This window comes from Colossoma macropomum, unplaced genomic scaffold, assembly GCF_904425465.1.
Source record: "Colossoma macropomum unplaced genomic scaffold, Colossoma_macropomum, whole genome shotgun sequence".
NCBI lineage: Eukaryota > Metazoa > Chordata > Actinopteri > Characiformes > Serrasalmidae > Colossoma > Colossoma macropomum.
The window spans coordinates 42220945-42246015 of NW_023494793.1; the positions used below are offsets into that span (position 1 = coordinate 42220945).

The window sequence follows — 25071 nt, forward strand, 5'->3', positions numbered from 1 at the left end:
AGCACAATTGGCCTCGCTCTCTCTGGGTGGGTAGGATGGCCCCTCCTTCTCCCCCCCATCACTGAACACGATGCAGGCGTCTGTTAGCTGACGTAACAGATCTGGCGGTCGGCGCTTTCCCCCGAGCGCATTCAGCTGTCCAGTGACGTTGCGTGAGCGGCAGTTCGATGCGGTGGCCCTTCACAGGACATGGTAGAAGCCTATGCTGCCTTTGCCCTCCTAGCGTTGATAGTATCGTGTGATTGGGGGAGTCCTAACTAGCGGGTGGAGTTGGCAACGACTAAACTGGGGCGAAAATTGGGTTAAAATCCCCAGAAAAAAATTAAAAAAAAAAAGAAAATATAAAACAAAAAAACTCATTCTGCCAGCATACATGCTAAAAACATTAGAATTAGCTACATAGCTAACAAATAACAGACAATACTCAGTGTTGCCATCTAAACTTGGTAAAAAAGTCAGAAGTCAGAACTTTTTTGTTGCCATAAATCCATTGATGTCTCAATGAACGCATTTGCATTTATTTGCCTCAACCCAGCTCAGCCAACTCACATTCTGTTTGCTGGAGTATAATATGACCGGTAGGCCTGTCACAATTATTGAATAAGCACCTGATCGCAATTATTTAAGCTGATCGCTTTCATTTTCACAGTTGTTAGTGTCGCAATCATAATAAAATTTTAGTACAACAAGCAAAATATGAAATGGATTCACTGGGACAAGTTATGAAGACGAGCTAGAGTAATGCTATTTTTTTTTACATACATGCTTGCAGAAAAAGTGTTTTGTCTCACGTTTTTACAGTCTCAAGGAAAACGCAGCTTTGGCCGACTCTACACGTTTGTGTGTAACTGTAGACCAGGGGTGTCCAAACCTTTTTCAAAGAGGGCCTGAATGTACGGTGTTAAAATACCTGAGACGTATTATTCACAAACGATTCAAAATATCAAGTTTTCAAAATATCAGTGCACAAAATCTGAGCTTTCTGTGTTTCCTATCACTGTATAAAAGATGCACGAGGCTTCTTTTATTGTTGGATTGTTCATTCAGATCAGTTTGGATCAATAAGGGCTTATAATAAATCATTAAACTGTTCAAGGGTAACAATACATCATGTCTAATGTATTAATCATATTAATCGTGTCCCTATTCAAGTGTTTACTTGTTGAAAAATATAATTTGTGAGAGAAAACTAAACAAAAAATCTATAAATGTTTGGTTTTGTTAGTTAATGTTAATTAATATTTACTGAACTACTGAATTTGCTCTGATAACAAGTTGCACATCTGGCCAAAATCGGCAGTTTTCAGTGTTTAGTTTGAGGTTTATATCTGTAGTCTTGACTGAACGTCGTTCACTACATGAAGCTGCAGGTCTGGTCAGCTGCCACCATCAGGTGAAAGGAAGAACTGCAACGTACTGGCAGGCGGACCACTTATAATACACCGTAAAAAAAAACAGGGGCCAATTAAAATCTGTCCGTAGGCCGCATTTGGCCCTGCAGCTGGACTTTGGACACCCCTGTTTTACCCTACACAGTAAAGACAGTGAAAAAACGACTGCGGTCAGCTTAAATAACTGCAGTTAGGTCACTGTGGTTTAATTGTGACTGGCCTACGTGCAGCTGCAGAGTGGAGGAAACATCCTGAAATGATAAACTGAGCCAGCACGGCTGCACTGGAGTCACTGCTAAAGGCTAATTGAGGTCAGTAAGCTCCCACTGGGGTTTTCACACAATCGGACAGCACAGATTCAGCTTAAAGGTGTGGTTACTTTCAGAACCCTCACTGTTTCACACTGCCTTCCTCATAGTTTTACAATGTTCTGCTACAAGACATGAAACTGCAGCGCAGCGTTATGGCAAACTGGACTTAACTGTGACAGTCTGATCTCGGGCTGAGCATCGCCAGCAACTTTACGATACACACCACTAGGGCTGAACGATTCGGAGGAAACAGCTAATCGTGATTTTTTCTGAACGTTGCGACTACTTTTATAATTAAAAGTGGATTTTTTTCTGTAAGCTGAGGTTCAGGCCTGTTTTCCTGGCCAAGAAGACCAGAGTCCCCACCTTTTCTGGCTTGAGGCTTGAAACCTGAATGCAGTGAGCCAGAGCGCCAGTAAGCTGTGGTTGTGATGTCACAACACATGGAAGTTTGGCTGGATCTGAGTGGTCTAACTCATCAACAGGCAGTTCAGCTCCTGCGATTTGAAAATTACACTCAATCTAAAAATTTAAATCTTTAATCTTTCAGCCCTTCATGCCACAATGTCACAAAGACAAAACACACCACAAGACGTTTCTGCTCAGTGTTTACCTTATTTTTTTTAAACTGCAGTAATAATGAATAAATGAAGTTGAGGAGAATAACAGTGACACTGTTTTTACTGATGTTTACCTTAAATTTGGTCTTAAAATCCTCTATTTTAAGAGTATGTATTATGCAAACACTGTTAAAGCTGCAAAATATACAGCTCACTCAGTCCATACAGTCGATTTATGGAAACTAAGCTGCATAAACAGCCTGTTTTGAATTTACTACTTTTGTGATGTCACAAAAAACCAACACATTTCCATAAATCCACCTACTCAGCCTACAGCAGTTTAGCCCCTCCCACTAACAAGAAAGTTATAAGGAGTGTTTCAGCCTGGATGAGCCTTTTGAATGAGGCAGCCAATTAGAACAGAGCTCATTTACATCTTCCATGCTTAAGATTCTTAAAGGCACAGTAACAAAAACGGCCTGTTTAATTCTAAGGGATAAAGAGAGGCTGGAAAATGGTCGTGTAAAAATGAATTATGAATGTTCTGGCACATAAAACCACACAAACATTATAAAAGTACCTCAGGCAAAGAAAAATGTAGCATTAGGGACCCTTTAAAACTAATAACAGTAAATAAATAAATAAATAAATTAGGAGAAAACGATAATGATTTTTTTTTTTTTAAAAACAAATCAATGTGAGGTTGTTGAGAATCATAATGACACTTGTTCTGCTAATGTTTACCTTAAATTTTTGTTTTCAGAATTATAATAATAACAAATAATAATAGTAATAATGTAATAATGAATAAAAAAAAGAAGTGGAGAAGAATGATAATGACTTTTATACTAATTTTTACTATTGTGAGTAAAAAAAATAAATTAAATGGTTCGAGCTGAAACATTTGGATCAGTCTGAATCGCTGATGATAAAATGGTGGAAAATATTCCTCATAACACCCTGCATGTACCCCACCGCCATGAGCACATTTTTTAAAAATATACATTTTAGGTCAAAAATAAATAAATAAATACATACGGTAAAATCACTGTGAACAACTCAAGTTTCTCTGGAACTGAGCATTTCACACCAAACCACTCTGAATGACTTAGGCCCAATCCCATTTCACCCCTCGCCCCTACCACTGAGCCCTTAGCCCTCTGTTTTGCACGTTCACATCTAGGGGTAGGGTGTCCCAATTCTTGTTCAGGGCGAAGTATTAGGGCTACAAAAACCTACAGTAATCACTGTATTTTCTTAGTTTAATGTCGTTTCAGTGTATTATGGTCGTTTACTTCATAACAAGCATAAAAATCACTAATAGCATGCTAATGTCTCGGTAGCTGGCTAACTTTCCCATTCCACCTTAAATAGTCGAGCAGTTCTGACGCCCGAAGAGCCAGAAGATAACTGCTGCTCCATTTAAGGTGGAACGGGAAAATTCGAACAAGAAGCTGGTGAATATCTGACTTCAGCTTCATATCACTGAAGAATTAGGGGGGGGTGATAATAAATAATCACCCCCCTCTTTGAAGATCATATGATGCCCTAAATGTAACTAAAGCCCAGCAGTGAGGAGCTGAACTTTACCCTCCTCTGCTGTCACTGCAGACTGGCAGGGTCGCCTACAGAGCAGCGCTGGTAGCTGTTAATGAAGTGATGCTCTTTTTATTTGAGGGTCTCATATCAGAGGGAAGATTTCAACCACTACCCTGTAACTCAGTTCCAAGGGGTTAGAGTGACACTCGAAAACAAGGGGTAGGGGTAAAAATAAGAAATGGGACTGGGCCTTAGTTTACATTTTAACAATTTAATTATGCTGAAATGAAAAATTTCCCCTTTTATCTCTAACAGAGTTGCGTTTGTGGATTCTGACACTGTATGACAAACTGTTTTCTATAAATATAGACAAAAGTACAGACAAAATTCAGGCTATAAAGTGACTACAACTTCCATTCTTAGCCATGTGAGGTACTTTTGTCCCGTTTGACTTTTGGTTAAAAATGTCGTGATGCACGTTACGTCACGTACAGTAAGATGGGAAACTGTGCAAGTCTGACTGTTCGCCGAACGCAGACTTCCACAAATCGGAGTGAGATCACTTACAGAGAGCTGTGCGAGTGCGAAGTAACTGACATCATCTATAATTCATTACTTCCACAATTTAATCTCCACCCTTGACCTTCTAACTAGATGATAAACATAATCTGAGCATAAAGTGCAGCTCACAGGATGAATGTGCGCTGGTTCTACAGGAAGCCTGAGGAAGCGGACGTGTTCTGAGAGAGAGGTGGGTGTAGGGTGACTCATGCTGAAAGTCTGTGGCCTCTTACTGCATTATCTAACTGATCATCTGCCACTTATTAGAAAACCACAATCAGCTGATCTGCTGTAAAAAAAAAAAAGGCTGACCAGGAGAACAAGAAGAAGGATGGATGATGCAAGCAGTTTGGTTAAAATGGCTACACTACTTTCAAGTAGACTCTTAGAAAAGATGGTGCTTCAAGAGTTTTATAATAAAGGAAATGGTTCTAAGTTTAAGCAGCAGAACCCGAGAGGGAGTGTGTTATCGCGAAATAACATCACGGCTGTGATTCGGTCGCCGTAGATCATCACAGCCGTGATGTTATTGGCGATAACACACTCCTCGAGTGTTCTATTGCTTTTATACAACAGTTAAATAAATAAAGTAATAAATTAATAAACTGGGCCGTGAACGCGGCGTTTAATATGTTTTAATGTTCTCAGTTCCTTCACCAAGTTATAGTTCCTTAACAAGCAGCTTGTTGCTACGTCAGAGTAACGAGCTCCGCCCACTCGCTGCACAGTCTGCTGTAAGCCTGGCCTTTTAAAGTACAGACTGAGCCATAAAACTGCCACAATATCAAGTTCAGCTCAGTTTTGTCAGTTTTTGCCAGATCAGTATTAATGTAGTTTTGTTCCAGCCAGTCTGTAAAGCATCTTACAGCCTGTTTAGTTTGGCGAATGGTGTTGGGTTCATTTCTGGCTGATTCCAGGTTGTTCAGATGTTCTTCTGTCACAGCTGCCGACTGAAAAGCTGCTCAGTGGTGACGACAGTTTGGGAATTTAGTGTCGTCTCATCTTCAGAGTCGGACCAAATCGGCTGTCGGTCAGATGTGATCTTAAAAGTGCCCATTTTCTGTTTGTGGCAAAGTAAGAAGTAAAACTGTACGAATGTCTTGAGCGTCTCCTACAGCTGTCAAAGTCGTTGCTTAGCAACAGCGTCTCAGCGGAGTGATACAGTGTTTGTGAAAAACCTGTGATGTTATGGTGAAATAACAGCACAGTTAAAACGCTTCTCAACCAATCAGCTCGCGTGGCCGGAACTAACTGCTGTATAAAGAACCATAAACACTCAAAGAATCCTTTGCATGATTAAAGGGTTCTTTGCATCATGAAATCGTTCTTCAGATCGATGCTGCAGAAGATTCTATATAGAACCTTTTGTGAAAATGGTTCTGTTAAAAAGTGCTGCTGGCTAGGAGAGATGAGCTGGTTAGCATTAGCTTGGCTAGCATGATAACAGCTCTGTGGAGAGAAGCATTTAAGGCACAATCGAGTTTATGTACGTTTAAAACTAAATAATTCCAAACTGATCACGTTTTTACATCCATGACCTTCATTTGAACACGTTTACCTGCTGCTGCTTTACTCTGTCAGAGCAAACAGCAGAGAAAACAGCAGCAGCAGCTGCCAAGTTTGTTTATTTGGGTTTCCAAGTAAGAGGAGAACACAAGAGTTCTGTTTGGTTCAGCAGTAATGCTCCAATATTTAAGTTGCCCAAAAAATCTGCAAAAAATCATTGGATAGTGAGAGACGCCCAGTCTTTTTATTATCTGTTAAGACTTCAGTCGTGTAGTAACCCGAGGCTTTAGCTAGCAGGCCAAACGTTCCACACAGCACAGCACAAAGCCGATTGGCTGGTGTCAGAGTGAAAATCAAAATCAAGCGTGTTCTGTGACGAGCGTAGCTGAGCCGCTATCATGCTCTGGCCCAATCCCATTTCACCCCTCGCCCCTACCACTGAGCCCTTAGTCCTCTGTTTTGTGCGTTCATGTCTAGGGGTAGGGTGTCCCGATTTTTGTTGAGATAGAGGGGGAGGGCGAAGTGTTTGGGCTACATGACCCTCCAAACGGAGGTTTTTCAGAGACTACAAACAGAGAGTTATGAGAAAATGAGAAAAACTGGCAGGATGGAGAACAAGAGACCAAAGAAACCCACAAATGTGAGAATTTCTCTCTGTTAAAATTACGATAACCACTGTATTATCTTAGTTTAATCTCGTTTCAGTGTGTTATGGTCGTTTTCTTCATAACAAGCATAAAAAAATCGCTAATAGTATCCTGATGTCTCGGTAGCTAGCTAGCTAACTTTCCCGTTCCACCTTAAATAGTCCAGCAGTTCTGACACCTGAAGCACCAGAATGTAACTGCTGCACCATTTAAGGTGGAGCGGGAAAATTCAAACAAGAAGCTGGTGAATATCTGACTTCAGCTTCATATCACTGAAGAATTAGGGGTGGGTGATAATAAATAATTGCCCCCCTCTTTGAAGATCATATGGTGCCCTAAATGTAACTAAAGCCCAGCAGTGAGGAGCTGAACTTTACCCTCCTCTGCTGTCACTGCAGACTGGCAGGGCCGCCTACAGAGCAGCGCTGGTAGCTGTTAATGAAGTGATGCTCTGTTTATTTGAGGGTCTCATTTCAGAGGGAAGATTTCAACCACTACCCTGTAACTCAGTTCCAAGGGGTTAGGGTGACACTTGAAAACAAGGGGTAGGGGTAAAAAGAAGAAATGGGATTGGGCCTTAGTTTTTCTGAGGAGTTTCCTGCTTCCTTCTATCAGCACCACCTATCTGTGAGCTCCCACACCACCAACCAGGGAGCTCACTGAAACACAAATGGATGGAATGCGTTATTTGACATCGCCATAATGTTAAAATAATGGCATAATTTTAAATACCGGCATCATTTTTAAATACTGCAGTATATTAGTGGGAAGTATGGGTTCTAGGGGGGTGGGTGGGTTAAGGTCGAAGGGTAAGGGGTTGATGCAGAAGCACACTTTTTGTTTGTGATTCTACAAAACGCAATAAAAAGATTCGTGGAAAACAAAAAAAAATAAAAACTGCCATCAAAAACTCTACGTTCAACAATTTTACTCAACTTTTCACATTTTGTACTTCACTAAATCCAATTAAACAGGACTAATTACACACACAGAAACTTTCTAAACTGCTTATCCTTCTGGGTTGCTGGAGATTATCCCAGCAGTCAATGGGCAGAAGGCAGGAAACACCCTGGACAGGTCGCCAGTCCATCAAAGGGCAGAAAGACATATACATTCACATATACATTCAATTTAGCGCGTCCAGTTGCCCAAGCTGTACTTCTTTGGACCGTGGGAGGAAACCCACACAGACACGGCAAGAACATGCAAACTCCACACAGACAGGACCCTGGTTACCCGGCTGGGGAATCGAACCCAGACCCTTCTTGATGTGAGGCGACAGCGGTACCCACTGCGCCACCGTGCTGCCGGACTAATTATGTTCTCTTTTTATTTAAAAAATATGATCATAGTACCAAAAATCATCACTGTGTTCTCTGGAGTGATGGAGCTCCATCCAATACCTTTGGGATGAGTTGGAATGATCCAGAACTGACCATCCAACATCAGTACCTGACCTCACTAATGCTCAATCAAATCCTCACAGCAATGTTCCAACGTCTAGTGTAAAGCCTTCCCAGTAGAGTAGAGGCTGTTACTGCAGCAAAGAGGGACAAACTCACTATTAATAACTTCATTTCTGAAGAAACGCTGGACGACCAGGTGTCCACGGACTCAGAATAGCTTGTTGTGCTAAAATTGATCACAGAAGCAATAATAGATCATCTCCTCCACCCCAACACGACCATGGGAGACAGTCAGAGAGAGAAGAAGAAGCAGAAGCAGAAGGAGGAGAATGAAGAACTGCTTTTCTCTGTTATGAAGGTGTTTTGGTGAAACTCAAATATTTGTCGAATTCAATGGAAAAAGTACAAATATAGAACATTTCCGTTTGATTTAAAACTGCACCACATAACCTCTTCCTGCGAGCCCCCACAGAGGCCACTCCACCGACAGAAGGAGCAAAGACTTTAATACCAATCAATAATCAATAAACCTCATTTTTCAACATAACTCTCTTTTCAGGTGAAACTCTCTTTTCAGGTGAACCAGGACGCTGTGATCTCTCTGAGTGTGAAACGTTGTGACTCTGTGTTGAGCTGTTAGTGAGTGGTGAAGGGGGGGGGCGGGTGAGAACCCCCTGCTGTGAAAAACTATTCACACCCCATCCACAAAGACAACAGTGCAGAGATAAAATGGACGACTGCAGCTTTCTTCATATCAATGCTGTATGACTGACACAATAAACAAACCATATTTAAACATAATAAAAAGACTTTTATAAACATTGACTCAACTATGAAGATGAGAAGCCAGTTCACTTCCGGTTTGTAAATATGACACTTCCATCTAAATATATTCCATCAGTGTAACTGCTATTAAAGCAAAAGTAACACACCGGCTGAAGGACCTCCCAGACAGGAGCCGGAAATCACATTTTACAGCTACGCGGAGTTAAAAAGTTCACAGTTTAAACAAACAAAAGGCTCATCTGAAAATTTTAAGGCAGCTCCTGAGAGCACTGAAGACTGAACTCTTACTCCTTCAAGTTAACTCAAGTTTTAAAAGTTAGTCGCCTTAAAGTTTTCAGTCGACTTCTTTTTACAGAGAAGCAGCCTTTTGTTTTACACAGACTTTGGCCGGAACCCATTTCACCCCTCGCCCTACCGCTCAGCCGCACCCCTCTGTTTCGCACGTTCACGTCTAGGGGTAGGGTGTCCTGATTCTTGTTGAGATAGAAGGCGAAGTGTTACCCTACGTTCACACCGGCAGCGACTTTTCGCCTCGTCGCCCAAAACGCTGGTTGCTCATCGCCTGCAGGCGAGTGGACCGTTGGTTGCCATGGTTTCACTGATGCCAAGCACAAATCAGAGGCGAACCTGCTAGAAATAAACATCCTGGTGAGAAATCGCTTGTGTGCTTATTCTTATTTAATCCCCGCGTCTGTGGAGTCAGATTGTGAGGAAAACAGTATTTGGTCTTTTTACTGTCTGTTTGCGCTGAAAGCACCTCCACCGTTATTCCGCCTGTATTAGGAACAATTATCTAGGGACCAAAAAAGGAGCGATTCACAGAGCGATTCACAGAGCGATTCACAGTGGCGGAGATAAAGTGTGTACTATGCTGCTCAACGCTCAATTCCTATTGGTAGTCGCCACATCACTTCGCTGCTTATTTGCATAAACTTAAACTCCGGTAAACTTTGTCGCATCGCCGACTCCGCCCACTTCGCATCGCCAAATTTTGTGCCGCCTCCTGTCGTGGGAAATCACCAGCTCTCATTGAAAATGAATGACCTCCGGCCGCTTCGTCACAGTGCGTCACTGCCAGTGTGAATGCAGGGTTAGAGCTACACGACCCTCCAAACGGAGGTTTTTCAGAGACACTCCAAACAGAAAAAACAGGCAAGATGGAGAACAAGAGACCAAAGAAACCCACAAATGTGGAATTTTCCCCGTTAAAAAATTCGATAACCACTGTACTTAGTTTAATGTTGTTTCAACGCATCATGATCCTTGACTGGCAGGGTCGCCTACAGAGCAGCGCTAGTAGACCTGTTAATGAAGTGATGCTCTTTTTATTTGAGGGTCTCATTTTGTACCACTTGTAACTTCGTTCCAAGGGGTTAGGGTGACGCTTGAAAACAAGGGGTAGGGGTAAAAAGAGGAAATGGGATTGGGCTGATGAATAAATATTTGACAGTGTCCTTCTATTATTTAGGAGTTAACTACAGTTGTGTATATATTATGCGAAATAACCATAACATATCACAGCTGTCGGAAGAAAACCTCATATGTCCATTTTTGTCGTTTTTCAGTTTTTGACATGATTAGAAAATGCCTGTTGCTCTTTACATTGTATGTAAATTTCATGATGAATGGACCAAAAGAAACATCCCAAAATGACTTGGGAAAAAGTCTGGTTCCACTGACTTACATTAAAAGTAAAGTAGGTTTTTTCCTTCTCCTGTAAAGTTACAGTTTTGAAGATACGAGGTTTTGTTCCGACAACAGCGACATATACAATACCTGAAAAAAAACAGTGCATTCTAATCTAATATTTGAGCCCAGCTGGCAGCTTTACTGCATGATACATTGTTTGTTAATCATTAAATCATTTCTGGCTTTTGAAATCCTGATATCACAACGATGTGCAAATGAGCTTATTAATAAATAACAGTGGTCAAAACAACACAGGCTAATCTTTAACCCTGTGCATCAAGGTGTTTTTAAGATACTGCAGGTTATACTGCAAACACATCGGGTAGCAGTGTAATCACAATATCGCTGTTGTTGGAACAAAACCTCGTATGTCCAAAACGGTACCTTTACAGGAGAAGGAAAAAACCTACTTTACTTTTAATGTAAGTCAATGGAAGCAGAATTTTTTCCAAGTCATTTTGGGCCGTTTCTTTTAGTCCATCCATCATGAAATTTACAAACAATATAAAGACAAAAATGGAGATACGAGGTTTTGCCCCGACAACAGCGATAATGTTTCATCCATTCCAGGCAGCTCACACATCAGTTTTTATAGTAGTTCCTGAACAATTTCTTACAGTTACTGAATAAAAGGTTCAAAGACTGATGACTGAATACTGAGCCTACATAAATGACTTCAATGTGTTACTCTAAATGTCTCTGCAGGGCGCACACCAGCCTTATCTCACATCTAAACCGGAATACATCTACACACAAATGGTCTCTGGATGAGGCACCGCAGAGGACTGTAAGATCCACTATCAAACCCAGCAAAACAACATCTACGCATAGTAAACAGAGAGAGGAGCTGCAGAAGAGTCACTGTGCGAGTCTGCCTCCTGGCCAGGCCTCTCTCCTCTGTCGAGTATTGATTATAATGGAATGCTGGCAGGAGCGAACTGCAGCACCACTGCAGTACAATCACTCTGAGAGCCCAGCCGAGCTCCACACCACACACACACCTGTTTTATACAACGTCAGGACACACACGTCATATATAAGAGACATTGAGACTCCTAACAACCACCTGGAAGACCTGGTCGACCCCAAAACTGCCCCCATCAGATGAACAGCACTTAAAGCTTTCATCTCTGAGAGAGAGGAGAAAATCAAGCTGCTTCAGATCTGAAAACATCCACAGGTGTTTCTGTCCATCCTTCCACTGTGAGAAGACGACTCAGCGCTGTGGGTCTGAAAGGATGTGTAGCTGATCAAGAAGAACCTCACTGAGAAAAGGAGACGGACACATCAAACAAAGAAGCTGGACGATGGACTGACCACCCCAGAGTCCAGACCTCAACACCACTGAATGTGTTTGATTACTTCAGAAAATGATCAACCAGCTTCTAAGACTGAACTTTGGAGGTGTGTCGAGCTTGACATCGTAACGGACAGAAGAACGCTTTTGGGTGCTATATGGAACCCTTTTCAAAAAGGTTCTACAGAGAACCATCTACAGCACATTCTCCATCAATCTGAAGAGCCATTTCACCACGCAAAGAACCCTTTAATCATGCGAAAGTGTTACCTACGCCAGAGAAATCAAAAAGTATTATTTTTACTCTTTCGGTTCCTAAAAATAGAACAGGGAGCTTCGGTAAACAGCACTTTACAAGGTGAGGAACATTCTGTTGGTGCTGCGGGTCAGAACTGTTCTCCTCTGGGTTCACTACACGGTTCCAGAACGAGTTCTGGACATAACAAAACACACAGGCAGCTCCTCTCTGACCCAAACTTGGCCCCACAGCAAGGACAGCAGTCCGTCCTGCTGCACTCTGTACTCTCCTCTCTGCTGGACACACCTTCATCTCTCTCTCTCTCTCTCTTCCATACTGTTCTCTCTTTTTCTCCCTCTTACTTTCACTCTTCAATCATCTCTACTCCTCTTTTTCCTTTTTCTCCCTCTCTTATGTTCTCTCTTCTTTCTTTGTCCTTCTCTCTCACTCCTGCTCGTCTCTTCTTTCTTTCTCTTGTCTCTCTCTCTCATTCTTACTCTCCGCTATTCTTCTATCTCCTATCTCTCACTCCTGCTCGTCTCTTCTTTCTCCCTCTCTTATGTTCTCTCTTCTTTCTTTCTTTCTTTCCTCTCTCACCCTTCTATCTCCTTCTCTCTCTCTCACTCCTGCTCGTCTCTCTACTTTCTTTCTCCCCTCTTGTTCTCTCTTCTTTCTTTCTTTCCTCTCTCACCCTTCTATCTCCTTCTCTCTCTCTCTCACTCCTGCTCGTCTCTCTACTTTCTTTCTCCCTCTCTTGTTCTCTCTTCTTTCTTTCTTTCTTTCCTCTCTCACCCTTCTATCTCCTTCTCTCTCTCTCTCACTCCTGCTCATCTCTCTTCTTTCTTTTTCTCCTTCTACTTTCACCCTTCAATCATTTCTACTCCTTTTTTCTTTCTCCCCTTATGTTCATCTTTCTCTTTTTTCTCTCTCACTCTCTCCTACTCTTCTTTTTTTCTCTCTCTTGTTCTTTTACTTTCACTCTTCAATTTTTTTACTCTTCTTTTTTCTCTTTATTTCTCTCTTCACATTCTCTTTTCTTTCTCACTTTTCTCTCTCTCGCTCTCTTTCTCGCTCTCTCTCTCGCTCTCTCTCTCGCTCTCTCTCTCTCTCTTCCTCTCATGTGGGACTCCTGTTCATTCCCAGCAGGAAGTTGGGCAACAGTCAGGCAGCTTTGTTTCCCGCTAAGATCAGCGAACAGGAAGTAAGGGGTCTGAACTTCTCCCCCACCCCCCACTGTACCGCCCACCACCCACCACCCAGCCCTACACCAACCCCCAAAACCCCCCCCAGTCTCTGTCTGTCCCAAACTCTCCCCATCTGTACAGCCTTTTAACGGCTTAATGAAATCGTATTAATCCTGAGAGACCAGATTTGATTGAACACGTTACCCAGAGCACGTCTTCTGGAATCTGCACTGAAGATGAACCCAACAAAGAGGCTCCAGAAAGAGGAGTAACGACCTTCATATATTTCACTGTTCAATAGGATTTTTACACGTTAAGCTGATTCAATGTTTTGTGTGTAAAAATGTCTCAATTCTTGATTTTTCGTCTAACAGAACTGCAGTTCTATCATCTTTGAGCTGCGACACAGTTAAACATTGATACTTGCTGTTACAGCGGTTTGAGAACTGATACTGTCAGGATGTGGTAAATATCGCGGTGCTGAAATTCACACACTGATCTGAAAGTTCAAGGCAAACAGAATCTAAATAATTTGATAGAACTACATTCAACAGACTTTGAGCTCATTTTTGGTTTATTTTCTCCGACTCTTCTTTCTCCTTTTTTGCCTATATTTTCTACTACTGTGCAAACAATTCGGTTTATTTATTCTACATAACTCTCATTCACACTTTAAAGCCCATCTAGAGACAAACATTACAAACTACTGTAGAACTATACATTCATAACATGTGGCATCTGGTACTATTAAACATAACATAAATAACTAAATAAATAAAATCGAATCAAGTTATGGTTTTAGAGTTCATGATGCACTGAATCTTAACTGAACTGAACTGTTGTGAGGCCTTATAGCCGTGATAAGTGATTTGCGCGTGGGTCATGTTCAAATTCAATAAGCTACAGCTATTTATGAAAAAAAGAATAAAGGCAATCTCATCTCAGCACCTTGAACTGAAATCAAAACATTGGTTAAGATGTAAACAGAGTCGTTCAGAGTGGTTTGGTGTGAAACGCTCTGTTCTAGAGAAACTTACTGAGTCAGAATTGTTCACAGTGGTGGTGATAGGAACCAGACGTCCACCTCTAAAAGCTCCCTCACAGAAAGTCACTACAGGAAATGGTTATGAATTCACTGCCTGATGACTGAGACACTGTTTTATGATAGTTTTGATTAGTTTTTGGGCCTAAGATCTTCTTTAAATCCACTTATGGCGGAGGGATACATGCAGCATGTTGTAAGACAAAATAGTCCCCAATGAAAACTTATTTTTTCAGATTTATCACTATTTTCCATCATCAACATTCCATATAAACTCAGAAGACTCATGTAGGTTCACTGGTGGTTCTGGATAGTAAATAAAATGTCTATATTTGTGTTGTAGTCATGGCGACCCCTGGTTCCTATCACCACCACTGTAAAGACATCTGAACCATTTCACACCGAACCACTCTGAATCACTCTGTTTACATCTAAAACACTGAATTATGTAGAATTTGTTTGCAAAAATGTGGAATTTCTTTGTGAAAAATCCAGATCATAACAATCCTATGCTACAGTAATGTTCAGAAACAAAATAACTCAGAACCCAACACTGGTGAGTAAAGCCTAATTGCTTACAGGAAGCCCTCTAGGGCAGCAAATTATCCAAATGAAAGTGATAACGTCTGCCTACGGATATCTGGACGCGCCCAAGTTGTGTTATTCACTGCCAAACATTATCTCAGTTCAACTTCATTCACAGTGCTGAGTTGTAGTTTTGAGACTTCACGTTTCAGCAGCGAATAAGTGATACGTCGCTATACAACATTAAAGAGTATAATGATTTCCCGTTCCACCTTAAAAGGTGCAGCAGTTACATTCTGGCGCTTCAGGTGTCAGAACTGCTGGACTATTTAAGGTGGAACGGGAAAGTTAGCTACCTAGGTACCAAAACATTAGCATACTATTAGTGATTTTTTATGCTTGTTATGAAGAAAAGGACCATAATACACTGAAACGACATTAAACTAAGATAATACAACGATTATCGTAATTTTTTAACGGAGAAAATTCTCACATTTGTGGGTTTCTTTGGTCTCTTGTTCTCCGTCTTGCTGGTTTTTCTTTTTTTTCTCATAACTCTCTGTTTGGAGTCTCTGAATCCTCTGTTTGGAGGGTCATGCAGCCCCAACACTTCGCCCCACCCCTCTATCTCAATAAGAACTGGGACACCCTACCCCTAGACAAGAATGCACAAAATGGGATTGGGCCTTAATCATATTTTCAGCTCCAATTTAATATTCAATTTTTAATATTTTGTGCATTAAAATGTCTCCATTCTACAGAGCTCTAAAGCTGCGTTCACACAGCAGGTAAAAGTGGCCTGAGTTTCTCACCAAATCAGATTTTTTTGTTTGGCTGTTCAGATTATCTTTTAAATGTGATCTGTATGAGACATCAGTCTGAACAGGTCAGCTCCTAAACTGACCCACATGCGCTAAAGAACAGAGCGTCACGCTGCTTCACGGCTCATCCAGAGGTAAACAATCACGACGCCAACGAACGCCAGTCGCTCGCCTCCTGTCATTAATGTGATGAACCGGCGTCCTGAAATGACCCTCATGACCACATCCTACTCAGTAACGTCACGTGAATGAATCACGTTCATCATCAGCACAAACTAACGAGCAGAACGAGCTTCGCTGAAAAGACAATTAACTCTGATCAGCTCTCAGCTTCATTATTAGAGCGAGACGAAGGAGAAAAAGGTGAGATGAGCTGCTTTTCCACCGTTTACAGGCTTTAACTTCTGTTCGGCGCTGCTGCCATGGTAACGCTGAACGATGGCGCAGCGGAAAAAAAGCACATGAATTCCGATCTGAGCGTCACATTTGTGTGGCAGTGTGAACAGAAAAAAGTGAGAAGAAAAAAAATCGGATTTGGGCCACTTTTACCTGCTGTGTGAACACAGCCTAATTCTCTGCTCCAGACTGCTTTGGCTCAGAAAAATAAAAGCGCTCCAGTAAGTTTTTCAGCAAATGCTGCGCCACTCAAAACAAAACAAATCTCTTTTTGCACTTTGGGGTGTGTCTACATCATAAGCCCCGCCCCTCTACGCTCCCTTTACCCTGATAGGCTGCACCCAGATGCCTAGTTTTGATCCCTGACAGTGGTTTCCACTGAAAACAGTAAATAAGAGACGCTCTGAAGGAAGCGAGGGCACAGTTTTACATTTTTAATAATGAAATAAAATCATACACCTCTAATAACGTTTCAAAGTAATGCACGCTTATGCCGCTGTGCACAGATGTGTGTTTATCTGACAATTTCTTATTACTATGTACAACAGGGTCACAAACATCAGGCCCATTGGCTGCACAGCTACAAAGTTAGGCTTAAATGGAGGCAGTTCTGGGTGACATTGATAGAAAAATGAACATCTCAATATTTTTTTTTTAATTTGAGACAAAAAAAAGTATATATATATATATATATATTAAAATTTACTCAATTTTCCACCTTCAGGTGCAGCCCATCAGCTGAGACACGTGTGGAGCTCGGATTTTGCTTCTTTAGAACTGAAAAGGTGAGGCTAACGCTGCTAACAAACACCAGACCTCAATAGGCACCTAAATAGCCCAAATAATATGTCCCCATACCTTCCTCCCAACCCACTCAAACCACATCCTGTTCTTTATTAAGGTTATAAAGATGTGTTGATATGATGCAGGACACAGTACGCAGTATTCAAATGAGCAAAACCGCAGGCAGCCACTTTAGACAACAGAGTCTGCATTCACAAACCTCCCCAGGAGCTGATCCACAATCGGGACATCAGTATCTGTGACAGTGACCGTCATAAACATGGAGGATTCTGATCTAAGAGCAGTCCTGCTTTGTGAGTATCTGCCCTGGTTTTGTCTGAAACAGCTGGTAGTGGTCATTTTTATAGCTCACAGAAGATCATACTATGCCCTAAACCACTGCGACAGGTCTGTGCGACCTTAATAAAGCACAGAGTGTGGTTTGGGTGGGATATGCTCTTGCGAGTAATGCCAAAACTAATATCGCTGAACGTTTCCACTGTTGTTTTTTGTTGTTTACATCTCTAAAGAGGCATCCAAACTTGACGCCCACTAACAACTTAACCTGACGACAGCGTCAGTCCACTTACACTGTGAGCAGATAGCAAAAGAAAAAGGACAATGATAATTGAAAGTTGATAAGAAAGGAACCCCTGGGGTCATTTCCTTAAATTAAGGGCTAAAACAGTCACCTGCAGCTTTTAGCTTTCCACAGACGCACCACGTTATGGCCTCAGTAGACTTCTTGCGGAGACGACGTTCGCCTGGCTTCAGCAAACAATGTGACGTAACTGCGGAGAAAACAAAGAACCGCAGACGTCGCGCGGAGGCTTCGTTTGCTGTGTCAAGCGCATGGCAGCTGGGCGACCTCCACGGATGAGGACGCTAGGCAACAAAGCCTCTGATTGGTCGGGAAAAAGAGGCGTAACGTTAAACAAGGATGGACGAGCTTCGGCTTTGGCAGACACACTAATATTTCACTGTGAAACGCGTATTTGTTAAATAAGCAATAAACATCTCCTAAATGTAAGATGTTAAGTCTGTTATTCAGAAGTATTAACTAGTACTGAACATCAAAACAAAGGTTATCTTATATTTAGGTTCACAAGAGGACGAGGCCGAAGTTGGCTTTCTATTCACCAGCTTCTTGATTGAATTTTCCGTTCCACCTTAAAAGGTGCAGCAGTTACATTCTGGCGCTTCAGGTGTCAGAACTGCTGGACTATTTAAGGTGGAACGGGAAAGTTAGCTACCTAGGTACCAAAACATTAGCATGCTATTAGTGATTTTTTATGCTTGTTATGAAGAAAACGACCATAATACACTGAAACGACATTAAACTATGAGAAAACAATGATTATCGTAATTTTTTAACGGAGAAAATTCTCACATTTGTGGGCTTCTTTGGTCTCTCGTTCTCCATCTTGCTGGTTTTTCTTTTTTTTCTCATAACTCTCTGTTTGGAGTGTCCGAATCCTCTGTTTCACTGGGGGAGTGCCCCTCTTGTCACTGGGGTGGATCCCTCAAGGGTCCATCTCAGTACCTTTAGTCAGGGAACATAACTGAACCATAATCCACTGAAATGATATGTTCTAAGCTGTACTGACTCCACACACCCCGTCTCGCCTCCAAGCTTTTATTTTACTGCTCTGTTTTAAAACATTCGGTTATGAAAAGGTACAAATACGAACTTTTCACCTGGAAAAACGTATTTAAGGTTCACAATCAGACCTTAAAACCACTGTTGTGTACGGTGTACTGCCACCTACAATGGATCTCATTCAACCTGCGCGTACACTGTCCCTATTTTCCTTGATCGTTATCAGTATGCGGCGTGACGACTCGCAGCTAATAATACATTCGGTTAAGTGAAAGCGGCCTGATGACCCAGGCTCTGCCACGACAAGCCCTGAGGTAACTGACCAGGAAAAAGAACCATTAACCAGCTGCTTTCCATAAAAACACAATGCTGGTTGAGCAGACAGGACATTCAAACCACAGCTGAAGCCGTTCAGCATGACAGGCCCACACAACCCGCAGAAGAACTGCTGAGCGGCAGATGTGAGCCTGTTTAAAGAAGCCCAACCTGAAGGAAACAGCGGCTCGCTGGACTCAGCAACATCCTGCGCCTGAGCTCGGCAAATCTGGCAGCTGGTTCCTGGCCGGAGCCGAGTCAGCCTCACCTCGGACTTTGAAATCTACATCCACCTGCCTGCCTGCATTCATTTAGCTCCTGCCAGCACGCCGTCCGTCTTCCGGCAGACAGTTAAACAGCCGACATCGTGGAATAAATCATGAAATAAGAGTTTGGTGTTGTGCATACGTGACTCACCAGTTCAAACCAAGCTGCCTTTCTGAACTCACGACATTTGTGATGTCACAAAAACAACTCATTTACACCGATCAGGCATAACATTATGACCACCTCCTTGTTTCAGCTCCACTTACTATATAGGTGCCCTTTGTAGTTCTACAGTTACAGACTGTAGTCCATCTGTTTCTCTGATACTTTGTTAGCCCCCTTTTACCCTGTTCTTCAGTGGTCAGGACCCCCATGGACCCTCACAGAGCAGGTACTATTTGGGTGGTGGATCTTTCTCAGCACTGCAGTAACACTGACGTGGTGGTGGTGTGTTAGTGTGTGTTGTGCTGGTACGAGTGGATCAGACACAGCAGTGCTGCTGGAGTTTTTAAACACCTCAGTGTCGCTGCTGGACTGAGAATAGTCCACCAACCAAAAATATCCAGCCAACAGCCTCCTGTGGGCAGCGTCCTGTGACCACTGATGAAGGACTAGAGGATGACCAACACAAACTGTGCAGCAGCAGATGAGCTATCGTCTCTGACTTTACATCCACAAGGTGGACTGACGAGGTAGGAGTGTCTAATAGAGTGGACAGTCAGTGGACTCCAGCAGCACTGCTGTGTCTGATCCATGTGTCTGATTCATACCTAAGAACGAACCCCAAATAAGAGAACACTGGTGAATGTCAGAGCTTTCTTGAAAACTGCGTAAGTGGGTTTAAGAAGAAATTTCTTCTTAAGAACGGTTGGTGAATGAGGCCCAATGTTCTAAAGTAGAGGTGGGCGATATGGCAGAAAGATATCGCGATAGTAGAAGAAATTATCACGACTACGCGACATATCATAATTTATCTTTTCAGACATCTGATCAGTTGGAACAGAGAAAAAAGAGCCAGTATTGCTACATTGTAAAAAACGTCATCAATAACTGCGAATACAATAATGAACATCCAGTATCTGTCATACTGTGTTGGACTAAATCCAACTAATTCTGCTCTCTTTATAATGAAACAGTGGGTCAGTGTTCTAAGGTACAAGTACTGACGATATGTTCAGAAAAGCGTATTGTAGTATATTGTGATACAATTTATCACAATGTCAATATATATCATTATATTGCTCAGCCCTATCATAAAGCATATCGCTGTTGTCGGAACAAAACCTCGTATCTCCATTTTTGCCGTTTTTGCCATAATTTGAAAATACCTGTTGCCCTTTACATTATATGTCAATTTCATGATGAATGGACAAAAGTAAATGACCCAAAATGACTTGGAAAGACGTCTGGTTCCATTGACTTACATTAAAATTAAAGTATGTTTTTTCCTTCTCCAGTAAAGTTACCATTTTGGAGGTTTTTTTCCGACAACAGTGATTATATACACTTTACTAAGCTGGATCCTCAGTGCTGGCCAACCTGCCAGCCTGTTCTCCACAAACCTGCCACTGCAACCCTCTAATCTGGCATGAACGCACCTCCAAAACGCCACACTGGCTGAGAGAGTAATGACAACGCATTAAAACCCTCATTGAAGCGGCTGCAACACTTCAGCTGGAGAGCAAACGGCACTGGATAAGGTTACTGAGCGCTCTGCTAAAGTGGTCCAGCATGTGTTAAGCAGTAAAGACAGTTACAAGCCTGCAAATTATCCAGCGGAAGTGCTGGACGATATATCGTCTACTCAGATATACCATATTAATATACTGTAATACTCATATATTACGTCATGTCTGCTATATTTGACAGAGATACCAGTGATATAACACCCTCAAAATAGTGATGTTCCTGCTGACAGTTTATTTTAAGCCTGTTTTAAAAAAAGGAACTGATTTTTATTTATTTATTTTGCATAATTAAGTGGTTAAGTTGTAAACAGAGTCATTCAGAGTGGTTTGGTGTGAAACACTCTGCTCTAGAGAGACTTAGAGTCAGAATTGTTCACAGTGGTGGTGATAGGAACCAGACGTCCACCTCTAAAAGCTCCCTCACAGAAAGTTACTACATGGAATTATTACATCACTTTGGTCTAAAACATATTTTAAAACCTACTCAGGGTGGAGGGATACATGCAGGGCGCTGTGAGGCAAAATAGTCCCAGAAGAAAACTCACTTTTTCAGACTTTCCATGGTTTTCCCATCATCAACATTCCATATAAACTCTGAAGACTCGTGTAGGTTCACTGGTGGTTCTGGATAGTAAATAAAATGTCTATATCTGTGTTGTAGTCATGGCAACCCCTGGTTCCTATCACCACCACTGTAAAGACACCTGAACCATTTCACACCAAACCACTCTGAATCACTCTGTTTACATCTCAAACACTGAGTTATACAAAAATTTTGGGTGGAATTGCCCTTTAAATGATAAATGTTGGTGTTAAAAATCAGACACGTGGACACTTTTCGGTGACTAGGAATTGGGGTTTAAAATTTAAAAGAGAAAAGTGAATTTGAGGCAGTTTCGTGAGGCGATAATGATCCATATTAGCAAAAAAAAACATCGCGATATTGAACTGTATCGATATCGTCCAGCACTAACAGTACACATAGGTTAAGCTAGATAGTTCAGTCGTAGCAACTGGAAGTAAACAGAGGAAGTAAAAACTGCTGTAAATGTTTTAAAAACATACTTTTGATGCCTGGAATAGTGAGAAATCACAACTTTAGCACTGTTTAGCCAAAGAAGAGGAGAAAAGTTGGGAGTCAAACCTGGCTGGCTTTGTAAAACTGCTTCTTCAAGCCCGCAACGGACATCTTCAGGATCTTCAGGCCGGTTTTTTCGACGGAAAGGCAGCGACAAAGTGGTTAAGAGCTGCAAAACGAGTGTAGATTTGCAGATTACGGGGTATTAAAGCGCTAAAAGGTCATAAATTCAGCTGAAACGTTGCTGCTCTGCACTGCCAGCGCCTCAACAGCTCCAGACACGAAACGGTTAACGAGACGAGCACGACTGGGTCCAAAACGCTGCTGGTGGAGGTTTTATCCGGGACAGTCGCCGCTCTGAAGGCCCCAAAAAGCGTCCAGCGTTGGCAGAAAATGTCCCGTGTCGAAGTTTAGTTTTATCCACTTTGTTTACAACTCAGTGTTGCTGCACTGCGAGCAGCTAGCGGTCCCGCACTCACTCACTCAGCGACCAGCGTTTCCTGCGCAACGCAGGCACATTCCCCAAATCCCTGCATGAGCTCTCGGCGCCCTCTGCCGCCAGCTTTAGGTACTGCACACCGCGGCCGCTGCAGTTCGCCTGCTGGCCACAAGAGGGAGACAAAAGCAATGCGCTTTTGAATACGCATGACGGGCTGTGTTCCGATCCGATCGGCGCACTCGCGTTCTGCATAATATTCCACCTCCTTGTTAACACATAGTTTCACTTTGTAGTTCTACAGCGACACCCTGTAGTCCATCTGTTTCTCTGCGTACTCTGTTTCCCTGTTCTTCAGTGGTCAGGACCCCCGCAGGACCCCCACAGAGCAGGTATTATTTAGGTGGCGGGTCACTGACGTTGTGCTGGCGCGAGTGGATCAGACACAGCAGTGCTTTAAACACCTCAGTGTCGCTGCTGGACTGAGAACCAAAAATATCCAGCCAACAGTGTCCTGTGGGCAGCGTCCTGTGACCACTGATGAAGGACTAGAGGATGACCAACACAAACTGTGCAGCAGCAGATGAGCTATCGTCTCTGACTTTACATCTACAAGGTGGACTGACAAGGTAGGAGTGTCCAATAGAGTGGACAGTGAGTGGACACGGTGTTTAAAAACTCCAGCAGCACTGCTGTGTCTGATCCACTCGTACCAGCACAACACACACTAACACACCACCACCACGTCAGTGTTACTGCAGTGCTGAGAATGATCCACCACCCAAATAGTACCTGCTCTGTGGGGGTCCATGGGGGTCCTGACCACTGAAGAACAGGGTAACAAAGTATGCAGAGAAACAGATGGACTACAGTCTGTAACTGTAGAACTACAAAGTGCTCCTATATGGTCAGTGGAGCTCATAAAATGGACAGTGAGTGTAAATACAAGGAGATGTTTTTAATCAAGAGGCCGACAAATTTTGTGACAATTTGAAACACTCATATAATGTCAAATATACCTGAATGTGAGGCAACACAGCACTTTATGTAGTAAAACCTCTGATGTGCACGACCTCTAATTTATTGTTAACCTGCGCTTTAAATGTAAACAGCAATAATTCAGTTCAAACAAGTAATAATCAGCATTATCAGATGTTAAAACTGAATCCATACTTTTAAAGACTGGCCCTTCCTTTAAAATAGACTGGGAAAAGCCATGGATTCTTATAAGTGAGAACTGAAATTGTTTTCAATAGTGAAAATTAAAGTTTGACATTTTAGAATTCGTTCTATTCCGTCAGATTTCAATTTGTATTGGCATCATATTAATATCAATAAGTTTTCTTGTTCAACTGATATTATAATTGTCACTGCAGTTCACCTGTTGACCACAAGAGGGCAGCAAAGGCTTTTAATTGTTCACTTATGAGTCCAACACTGGGGCTTAAATGTTCTGAAATGATAGTCACTTTATTTATACTATGTATGTACAAAAGTGAGTTCAGCTACCAACCTGCAACTATCATGCTGCCCCCCCCCACCCCACCCTTACCTAACACTAATGCATCAGATCCAAACAAGCAAGAACTTCTGAAGAAGTAGATTAGCTGGAGCAGGTGAGGCAGATTGTGGTTGGAACTGCACACTGCAGGAGGGCAGATCTCCAGGACCAGTGTTGGTTATCACTGGCCTACAGTCACCATGTCCAATGACAAGCATGGGCTAGAGGGGTATGAAGCCCCCCAGCATTGGGCTGTGGAGTGATGGAGCTCCATCCAACACCCTTGGGGTGAGTGATGATCCAGAACTGACCATCCAACATCAATCAGATAGCAAGCACGACTGTACGCCACTGCTGGTCCACCCTCGGACTGTCCTGCATACAAGGTCTAACTAGTTTTTAATGTCCTCAAATAAATTTTTAATGCACACAGACTTTTATTTTGGAAAATGAACTAAGGCGAGTATTACAAACTAGTCCGAGAAAAGAAATGAATGACTAGGCCTGATATAATTAGGATTTTGTTGGCAGTGTTGTTGTGTTAGACTGGTTTCAGCTGTGTAACCGGCTATTTTTCTGATATTGCTGTTCAAATTATTTATTAAATTAATTTACAAAAGATAACAAAACAAGGAAACGGAGGAAAAAATAAGTAAATTGGACTGTGAGTGGAAAGCGAATGATAAAAAGTGGCATTTCGTCTATTATTCTGCTTAACCACTGGTTGACAGTGGCCAGCTATCCTTACTACCTGGCCCCACTAATGCTCTCGTGTCTGCATGCAATCAAATCCTCACAGCAATATTCCAACATCTAGTGTAAAGCCTATCCAGAAGAGGAGAGGCTGTTAATGAAGCACAAACTCACTATTAATACCCTTCATTTCAGAAGAAACACTGTGATCTACAGACTTTTAGACCCATAAGTGTTTGTTTTATGGCTTAAATTGAACTGAATCTTGTTGAAAGTGCTGCATTTCGTAACGCATTTCTGTTTTTTGCCACCCCCCCCCAGTTTGATTGTCAAGACAGTGTCACATTTTTGTAAAAAGACCTTTATTACATTCTTAATCCATGTATTGTATTCCCAATGTACAACAACTCATCATGTTTATCTTTTTTAAATCTGCGTATTCATAATAATATGTCATAAATTACAGTTATTAAAATTTAAGTGATTCAATAAACTCAGAATGAAAGGAAACACAGAAGGATCAAGACCATAAACAGAACTGGGGAGATTCTGCTGCTTTAAAAACGCTCTTAAAAAAATAGAATTACAATTCTCCGAGAGGTGGAGAACACCGAGTGAGGAAAGAGAGGTTTTAGAGACACCAACGAGGAAGGAGGAAGATCACAAAAACATAACAATCTTCATATTTATAGATATACTTTATCATATTTTGAGATCCTATTTTCTTCTACAGATCAGGCTGTGAACTCCTGCGCTGGTGAAGGACAGAAGGACAGAAGGACAGGGAGGGAAATCTTTGATTCTTCAGTGA

At 42.0% G+C, this 25071-nt stretch overlaps 1 protein-coding gene across 2 annotated transcripts in view; it reads right to left on the reverse strand.

Annotated features, from left to right (window-relative positions):
- Positions 1 to 22151, reverse strand: part of sh3gl1b (SH3-domain GRB2-like 1b) — a 64807-nt gene extending 42656 nt beyond the window's left edge. For both annotated transcript variants that reach the window (XM_036579599.1, XM_036579600.1), the window contains exon 1: positions 21697 to 22151. In XM_036579599.1, the coding sequence (XP_036435492.1) occupies positions 21697 to 21741 (45 nt within the window). In that variant the 5' untranslated portion in view covers positions 21742 to 22151. The remainder of the gene's footprint in view (positions 1 to 21696) is intronic.
- Between the last annotated feature and the right edge of the window lie 2920 nt (positions 22152 to 25071).